Here is a 10147-nt window from a genome sequence, read left to right on the forward strand (position 1 = left end):
AAGAAACATTTAAAGAAAATCATGATATTTAAAGGTATTTCTGAATATTTGTCATTCTTCAGGATATTTCAATGTACTACTTCATGCATATTCAGGATATTTCACCTGCTTCAAGATACTTTAAGGTACGTCAAGACATTTCACATTCTTCAGGATACTTAAAGACATTCCAAGGAAATTCAAGATAGTTCAATGTACTTCAGGATTTAAACATACATCTGGATATTTTACATTCTCCAGAAAATTAAATATACATGAAGATATTAGAAGGTATTTCAAGGCATTTTACATTCTTAAGGATACTTCACGGTACTTAAACACATTTCAAGGAAATTCAAGATATTTCAATGTACTTCCGGATATTTTACGTTCCTCAGAATATTTAATATAAATCAAGATATTAGAAGGTACTTAGGCATTTCACATTCTTCAAAATACTTAAAGGTACTTCAGGATATTTCTGATAGTTCATGATATTTCACATTCTTCAGAATGTTTCAAGGTACTTCAAACATTTCATTCTTCAGGATATTCCAAGGTATTTCACATTTCAAGGATATTCAAGATATTTCAAATTCTTCAGGATATTTCTGGATATTTTACAGAGTTCATGATAGTCCACATTCTTCAAGAGATTTCAAGGAAATTCAATATACTTCAAGATTTAAACTTACTTTTGGATATGTCACGTTCTTCAGGATATTTAAAGGTATTTCTGGATATTTTACAGAGTTCATGATATTTCACATTCTTCAAGAGATTTCAAAGAAATTCAATATACTTCAGGATTTAAACTTACTTTTGGATATGTCACGTTCTTCAGGATATTTAAAGGTATTTCTGGATATTTTACATAGTTCATGGTATTTCACATTCTTCAGGATACTTCAAGAGATTTCAAGATGTTTCAATGTATTTCAGGATTTAAACTTACTTTTGGATATGACATGTTCTTCAAAATGCTTAGTATCCTTCAAGATATTTCAAGTTACTTCAAGACATTTCACATTCTTTAGGATATTTCAAGATATCTCAATGTACTCCTGTATGTATCACATAATTCAGAATATTTCACATTCTTCAGGGTATTTCCAGGTACTTCTGAATATTTCACATTCTTCAAGATAGTTTAAGGCATCCCAAAGAAATTTAAGATATTTCAATGTCTTTAAGAAGTTTTCAGAACGTCCAAAAACGTTCCAAATCAGGCCCAGAAACGTCTAATATTCCAAATACGTCCTTAATACGTGTTTGGGATATTGTATGTTTTTAGAAAGTTATTTTACCTGACTTAGGACGTTTTAAAAACGCCTTGGGATATTTATGCCCACTCGGATATTTTAAGGTACTTCAAGACATCATAAAGAAAATAATGATATTTAAAGGTATTTCTGTACATTTCACATAGCTCAAGATATATCGAATTCTTCAGGATATTTAAAGGAACTTCAAGACATTTCAAGGAAATTCAAGATATTCTAATGCACTTCTGGATATATCACATAATTCATGACAGTTCACATTCTGCAGGATAATTTTTATACTACAAGGTGTTTCAGGATATTACATGCACTTCAAGATATTTGAAGGTACTTAAAGACATTTTAAGGAAAATCATGATATTTTAATATACTTCTGTATATTTAATATGATTTGGGATATTTCACATAATTAAGATATACCAGAGCTCGAGATAGTTGTACATACTTCCAGAACTTTCATATATGTACTAAAAGATATTTCAATGTACCTTGAACCAATTTCGCATATTTCAAGATACTCCACATAATTTCATAATAATTTATTAGGATATTTCAAGGTACTTCTGAATATATCAAATTATTTCTTCCGAATTTTAGCAATGTTACAATGTATAAATAGTTGACTAAACTGGAAGCAGAAATTAGTAAATATAACCTCTGAATCGAGCCGGTGTTTTGTACTCGAAATTGTACATTACCTTGGGGTCATGTTCGTAGTAGTGCTGCTGAGTTCGAATCCATCTTGAGACAAGATTGTCTTTAACACTGTGGGCGAGTGCAAAATAATAATCTCGAGTTGTGGCGACATTCCGGTCCTTTACTAGGGTGTAATGAAGGTGTCTGTTAAAAGTCTTCTTGAAATTACCGACGTTCTCAACGTCTACGATGCCGCGCACCGAAATCTGCTTCCTCTTCTCCTTGTCGACATCGTTCGACGACATTTTTTAAAAAACAGTAGATCCGCGACGTATCAAGATACAAATTCTACTTTGCAGTTCTAACCAAATTCTATTTTTTCACTCAACAACACACATCAAAAACTGAAATCGACGTACAGCGAACTAGCGCTGCTCGGCCGCGAATGATTCGAGCAAAGCCAAAGAGTGAGAGTAAAAGAGATATAAGAAAGTCACCTTGTCTCAAGGTCACGCATGCGCACTGCTTATCAGCTGTTTCGCGAATTTTTCGAACTTTTTCGTCCATGGCTTTCTCAGGTTGAGTAAAGACAACCCAAGATGTCTGCATACCGAGAGTCAGGCAATAATACCAATTGCAAGCAACAAAAAATGAAATAGCTAAATTTTCAGTTAAAAACATGGTTTTTTAACAACAAAAAAGCAAACCATTTTTTACAAAACTGTTAGGTCTTTAAACAAAAATAGAGAACCAAAAGAGACGAATTTTGAACAAAAATTGATCAATTTTGAATTAGAAATAGTAAATTGTCTACAATAATTAGAATATTTAAATTTTCAGTTAAAAAAGTAGATTTTAAACAAACAGAAAAAATAGTTTTTAAGTAAAGAGATGAACTTTCAACAAAAAACTGAAAAACTGAGGGAGCCAGCAGTTCTAGGAAGGCTGAGAGCGGGGTGACTGAATGCGAGAGTATGGTGTATTTGATAATGTTAATGTTAATTTAATAATGTTGAATTCGATCAAAAAAGACAAATTTGTAACAAAATAGTTCAATTTTCAAGCAGAGATGAATTTTGAACAAAAAAATTTCATTTTCAACAAATTTGTCCAAATTTCAACCACGTACAGTTAAATTTTCAATATAAAGAAAAACTTTAATTTCTAGAGAGAACATTAATTTTCTACCAAAATAATGAATTTTTTAACAAAGTAGTTCAATTTTAAATCAAAGAGATGAATTTAAAAAAATTGAATACAGTTATAATTGAATTTTTATTACAAAAAAAAGTTTTCTACAAAGAAGATACATTTATTACCAGAAAAATAAATTTCAAACCGGGAAGATTAATTTTGCACCAAAAAAGATGAATTTTGAACAAAATACATTAATTTTCGACTAAACAAAATCAACAAAAAATAAAATATTTGATAAAAAAGATTTGATTTATAAACTAAGGCAGTTGAATTCAATGAAAAAGACCAGTTTTCAATAAAATAAATTGTCAACCGAAGTGATACATTTTGAGCCGAGAAATGGAACTTTTAACAAAGTTTTTCAACTTTCAACCAAGTAGTTAAATTTTAAATCCAAAACAGATAAATTTCTACGAAATAAATAAATTTTTTAGAATAAAGATGAATTTTTAAATAAGAATAATAATTTTGCGCCGAAAAATACCAATAAAAAAATACATGAATTTTCAACTAAAAAAATGATTTTTCAAGTAAAAATATGAATTTTTTAATCAACAAACAAAAATTTCAAACATAAAAATGAATTCTTAATAAAAATAAATGAATTTGCAAACAAGAAGAATAATTTTCTGCCAAAACAAAGATGAATTTTGAACTTAAAAGGATAAATTTTCAAGAAAAAGAAAAACGATTCTTTCAAGAAATAGTTTAATTTTTAACAAAAATTTAATTTTAACTAAAGCCCTGATTTTTATAACGAAAAAGATCAATTTTCAAAAAAAAAAATTAACCAAAGAAGTGAAGCGGCTGCAAATTCGTCTTTTTGACAGAATATTAGGCATTCATTTCTTTGATTAGAAATTCCACTATTTTGTTGAAAATTCAATTTTTTAAGAGATAATTTAACAGCTCCATTTTTTGTTAGAAATTTTAGCTATTTAGTTGAAAATTCATTTCCCTCGTTGAAAATTAAACTATTTTGTTGAAACTTAAATTTTTTGTATTCAAAATCTGCTTTGCCATTTTAGGTTGAAAATTAATTTTTCCAGTAGAAGATTCATTTCTGTAGTTTCCTTTTGTAGTTGGAAATTGAGTCATGTAGTTGAAAATTAATCTTTTTAGGTAAAAATTATTCTTCTTGTCTGAAATTCCAATTTTATTCCTTTAATAACTTATAAAAAAGTATTTATAAATGTATTCAGACATTTTTCATTTTTTAAAGACTATTTAGTTTAATCATAAGATCGCTTGAACGAATTTGTACCAATTTTATTATTTAATTAAACAGCTTTGTAAAAATCCAAGGTTATATCCATATACACTTATAGTGAAAAATAATTTTTTTCCTGGAAAGGAGATTAAAATAAATTAAGTTTTGTCCTGTGTAGTTAGTATCATTTTTTGGCCCTCGGCTTGGCCCCATTGCTTTGGCGTAGAGCAGCCCCCTGACGATCCGGAGGGGAAATGTCGGTCAAACTAATCCAACAGATGGCGCCACAAAAAATAAGTCTTGACTTTTTCATTTTATTGCATTAAGAAAAAGCAAAAATAATGAAAAACTTGATGCTGTTTGCAAATAAACAAAAAAATCTATATATATGAAAAAATAACAGTAACTATTACTAATTATTTAAAAAAAGAAAAAGTCATACAAATATGTATTTTAATATGAATAAAATTTAATTTTAAGATACATTTTGAAAGCAGTTCGATCTTCATAATTCTACGATTCATTTTGCTAATATTATTGATTTTATTATTCGTTCTAGTAAAAAAAAATTATTGTTAACATTATTAACGTAGCTGATGAAAAAATTAATAATATTTAAGTCCTCAATAACAAATTTATTTAAAACATATACATGATCAGAAGAATTAATAAAATATATATTACTTATATCCAATATAAATATAATAATTATTAAAATATGTAAGACTACAACTTATGTTGCAAAGTAAAGAATCCTTATACCTTTAAAATCTTGACATTTTCAAGTTTTGAAGGAAATATTTTTAAACAGTAATGGTAATTCTAATTTTAATGTTTGGAGGGAATAATTTGGCAAAAAGTCAATGACAAGACTGATAAATGAGAAAATGAATTTAATATTATTTAGTATGATGTATATATTTCTTTAAATTGAACCGAACATCATGTATACATTTATACAGTTCAATAATTTATTTATTGCTTAACCTTGAAAGCTTTTTTCTCGCTGCATAAAACACCTCATAATTTTATTAGAAAATTTAAATTTAAAGAAGATTTTGAATTAAATATTATTCCATTTATTTGTTATAAACCAATTTTATGGGCAATTTGACAAATAGTCTTATTATCGGTAAAAAAATTTTGTTTTCAATAAAAATGCTTCACATTAATGTACGAATGACATTTATTAACAATTATAACTTAGGAGTTTATAATGACCACTGTGATAAACAATTTATTTGGCAAAATATTAGAATTTGAGATTTTTCCAATTATAATTTCCTTCAATGGCCAGAACGACTTTAGGTATTTCTTAAAATAATAAATATTTAATAATATTATATCAAATATAACAATTTGAATTTTTCTAAACAAATTAGATAAACAGATTTGAATTTTTGGCCCTTTGGCATAGAAATTTTTTTCGCGCTGGAAATTTTTCAAGCTATTGGACGAATGACTGCTAGTTACCAAAGTATTAGAAAAATTAACAATAACCACTGTTATCAACAATTTTTGTGAGAAATATTTAAACTTAAGTTTTTATCAAATTTAAATTTTCTTTGATGACCAAGTCGGTGGGTTATTGTCAAAAGATTTTGTATTGAGTGAATCTTAGCATGCAGTGTAATGATTCATTTTTAATCTATTACGATTGAAACCCCGACTTTTTCCAAGTGAAACTGCTAAAATTTGAAAATTGTTTATGTAAATTATTTATAAACATGTAAGTTGTTATATTCTACTAAATATGATCAAAGATACATTTTTTTAGAAATATCCGTAACTATTGTAGCAATTAAAGAAAATGAAAATTTTTATAAAACCTTACATTTGAATATTTTGTCACTAGAATTATTTATAACAATAGTAATTGTTAACTTCTCAAATATTTTTGTGACTAGCAGTCATTCGTCCAATAGCTTAAAACACTTCCAGTCCAAAAAAAATTTCTATGTGAAAGGACCAAAATTTTGAATTTGTTTATCTAATTTGTTTGCAAAAATTTAAATTGTTATATTTTATTAAATATTATTGAATATTTATTATTTTAAGGAATACCTGAAGTCGTTCTGGCCATTAAAGGAAATTATAATTTGAAAAATCTCAAATTCTAATATTTTGCCACAAAAATTGTTTATCACAGCGGTTATTACAAACTTTCAAAGTATTTTTGTTATTAAATGTCATTCCTACATTCATATGAAGCATTTTTAGCAAAAAAATTTTTTTTCCGATAATAAGATTATTTGTCAATTTGTTCATAAAATTGGTTCATAAGAAATAAATGGATTGATAAATACATTAGTTGTATTCTATGAGTCCCTAAACATTCATTTCAGACAATATAAAGTTTTCCTGATCTGTTATTAAAGCGTAAAAAATTGTTATATAAAAAATTTAGTTTTTCCATACTTTGAGTGAAAACATTATTAATAAAAAATAGAGGAGACAAAAGTTCATAGAGTCGAGATCTACAGAATTTAATAATCTTTGATTTAATACAAAAAATTCAAAATCGCAAGAAAATTGAAGGCTTTGGACAGTTTTGACTGACAAAAGTGCATTTCCTCCAATTGTGCGTCATGAGTACAGTCAAAGATCTTTGGTACAGTACGTTCGTTTGTAGAGTTTAATAGCTTATAGTCTGTTTATTTCAGAAATGATGTTTGCAATAATATAATTAACAATTTAATTAAAAATCTCCTTTAAATTGGAATTTTTAAATAAAATTATTAGAGGTTGTATGCAGCGAGAAAAAAGCTACCAAGATTAAGCAATAAATAAATTATTGAACTGTATAAATGTATATATGATGTTCGGTTCAATTTAAACAAATATATACATTATATTGAATAATATTATATCCATTTTCTCATTTATCAGTCTTGTTAATGACTTTTTACCAAATTATTCCCTGCAAAAATTTAAATTAAAATTACCATTACATTTTACAAATATTTCCTTCAAAACTTGAAATTGTTAAAATTTTAAATATACAAGGATTCTTTACTTTGCAACATAAGTTGTAGTCTTACATATTTTAATAATTATTATATTTATATTGAATATAAGTAATATATTTTTTATTAATTTTTCTGATCATGCATATGTTTTAAATAAATTTATCATTGAGGACTTAAATATTATTAATTTTTTCATTAGCTACGTTAATAATGTTAACAATAATTTTTTTTCAGTAGAACGAATAATAAGATCAATAATATCAGCAAAATGAATCGTAGAATTATGAAGTTCGAACTGCTTTCAAAATGTATCTTAGAATTAAATTTTATTCATATTGAACTACATATTTTTATGACTTTTTCTTTGTTTAAATAATTATTAATAGTTACTCTAATTTTGTATATATTATTTTTTGTTTATTTGCAAAAAGCATCAAGTTTTTAATTAACTTTTGGTAACTACTTTTAGTGGCGCCATCTGTTGGATTAGATTGACCGACAATTCCCCTCCGGATCGTAAGATCTTGCTAACTGACGTCACAACATGAAAAACCTAATCGTGTATTTATACGACTGTCGACTGGTCAGCAGAAAAATAATAAGTGTGAAAGTGATAGAGGGTACTTTTCTTTTAATTTCTCGCTCTCTGTCTCTTTCACTCTTATGACTTTTCGGCTGGCTGGCGACCAGTAAACAGGCGTGTAAATACACGATTACTGTCGCGAACGTAAAGGCGCCAATATCCGATGCATTTGAACAAGATCTTCCTATAGAACTGAACACACCAAATTTTCCATAATTTGCCTAAAATTTGAGTTCTTGTTAGATTTCCATGCTAGTTAAAATGTTCTTCTAATGACATTTTTGTTTCGGTTATTTTAGTGGCTGATAATCATACTTCAATTAGTTCTGGAAACTTCGTCTATTTTCTTGATGTGTTTTGTCCCTGTCCGAGTTCCCGCCGATTCACGCAGGTTCTCGTTTTCCAATCCACGGACATTAAAGTTGGAGTGCACATGCGTCGAGTTAAGTCAGGCTAGTTTTCATGCGCAATTGACGAGGGCGCTGAATATTTTCCCCCAATTTTCACTTTCAGTGCGCGGATTCGGAAAGTTTATATATTGTGATTCCGATTTAATACGAAGTACCGGTTTGACGTTTCGAAACGTAGCATTGGTGTGTTTGAAATTTTGAGATTTTTTGAGGTCAAAATGCCGTTTATGCAAGGAATGGATCTGAGGGGGATAAAGAAGCATCCATCTGTAAGTGTTTTGATTAAAATCTATTTTTCAAAATTTCCAATATGTATTTCCCGAGGGACTTCTAATATCGGTTCCATTTTAAAAAAATGATCTTTTTCGTTTCTATAATGAGCAAATGTAAAATATGTAGACCAAAAAAATACAAAATGTGGATTCTTCTTTAAACGCGGCATCAGATACAAATTTTGAAACTTTTTTTTAGCTATTTCACCACATTGCGTAAGTGCAACGTTTGATATTTCCTTTTAATACAATGATAATTATTTTGAATGTAAGACTTTTTTTCGCGAATAATTACATTATTTTCAAAAATACTAGATTGGATAATCATACCAATACTTTTTCATAAGGGATGGGAAGTGACGTGTATGGGGTGAGCCATTGAAACATCAAGTCTATTTTTAAATGTCGAAATGGAGGTGACTTCAAGGTCATGTGTTTGCCATTGATTTTTTTTCAGAGCATCTTCCTACTTATATAATTGTAAATATTTTTCAATAGTAATTATATTTATGCCCGAGAACCAAAATTCGATATTTTTGTCGTGCAATTTTTGCACCCAGGCTCATTATGACCCTTTAACCCTTAAACGGCCAAAACGCCACTACCGGGACACTGGTTTTCAACGGCCAACAACTAAGACTATTCGACACTAGAAAAAATTGAGACACATATATTTTTATTGCTTAAGATCTCCCCTTTCCGACGGTGCCAATGAAATTCCTCAAAAAATTTTCTTATTATCCCAAAATACAGTTTAAACAAAACAAAAAACGTGATTTTTCGTGCCTATTTTTTTTTGTGAACCATTTTCCAAAGCTTTTCGAGTCTGTAATTAACCTGGAATCTCACTAACCGGTGGAATAAATGTCTAAACTTTGAGAATCCATGGTTCAAAGATCGATTTTTCGTTTTAGTATTTTCAAAATGGCGTCTTAATGGCAAAATTTTTGTGAAAACATTCATGAATTTTTTTTTACAATAAACGATACGCTTTTCGGAAAAATCATTTTGGATTTTGCATATGAACAATTTTTGCAAAATTCAAAATTTAGCTTAAAATGCTCCGGAAAAATTCAGGCGTATTCCTCGGCTGATTACAAGAACTTTTTATCCTTGACAAATTTTCCGAAAAGCGCATAGTTTTTCAATATAAAATTTCCAACGACTCCGTAACCTTTATTGCACTCTGACATCAAACCACACCTTCACCGCATTGTCATCCTGGGAATTTTCGAGTACACCTAGCAAAAAAAAATGCCAAAGCGTAAAGCCTCAAAAATTGCAACAAACTCCGAATCGGAATGGGATTCCGATGAAAATGATGAACGTATCATCATACCTAATCCAGATTACTCTGGCTCTGATGGAGATGATTCATCAGATGACGAGAATTCGGGATCGGAATTTCCCAGACAAAAAATCAAATCGGAATCGGACAAAAAATCGGGATCGGAATTTCCCAGACAAAAAGAGACTATCGATATTCGTCGACCTCCACGTTGGTGATATAGTCCGGGAGCGGGCAATGCTGCCGTATGCAATAATATGTCCAAGGATAAAAAGGTATGATTCTTATGTATTTTGAGCCGCTGAATCCGAATATACCCG

At 28.7% G+C, this 10147-nt stretch overlaps 2 protein-coding genes across 2 annotated transcripts in view; one reads left to right on the forward strand and one right to left on the reverse strand.

Annotated features, from left to right (window-relative positions):
- Nucleotides 1–2354, reverse strand: part of LOC117179157 (glycogen phosphorylase) — a 46484-nt gene extending 44130 nt beyond the window's left edge. Inside the window, exon 1 of the mRNA XM_033370856.1 lies at nucleotides 1961–2354. Within this exon, the coding sequence (XP_033226747.1) occupies nucleotides 1961–2203 (243 nt within the window). The 5' untranslated portion in view covers nucleotides 2204–2354. The remainder of the gene's footprint in view (nucleotides 1–1960) is intronic.
- A 6010-nt stretch (nucleotides 2355–8364) lies between these two features.
- Nucleotides 8365–10147, forward strand: part of LOC117179161 (cytochrome c oxidase subunit NDUFA4-like) — a 21475-nt gene continuing 19692 nt past the window's right edge. The window contains exon 1 of the mRNA XM_033370865.1: nucleotides 8365–8536. Within this exon, the coding sequence (XP_033226756.1) occupies nucleotides 8486–8536 (51 nt within the window). The 5' untranslated portion in view covers nucleotides 8365–8485. The remainder of the gene's footprint in view (nucleotides 8537–10147) is intronic.

Source organism: Belonocnema kinseyi, chromosome 8, assembly GCF_010883055.1.
Source record: "Belonocnema kinseyi isolate 2016_QV_RU_SX_M_011 chromosome 8, B_treatae_v1, whole genome shotgun sequence".
Classification (NCBI taxonomy): domain Eukaryota; kingdom Metazoa; phylum Arthropoda; class Insecta; order Hymenoptera; family Cynipidae; genus Belonocnema; species Belonocnema kinseyi.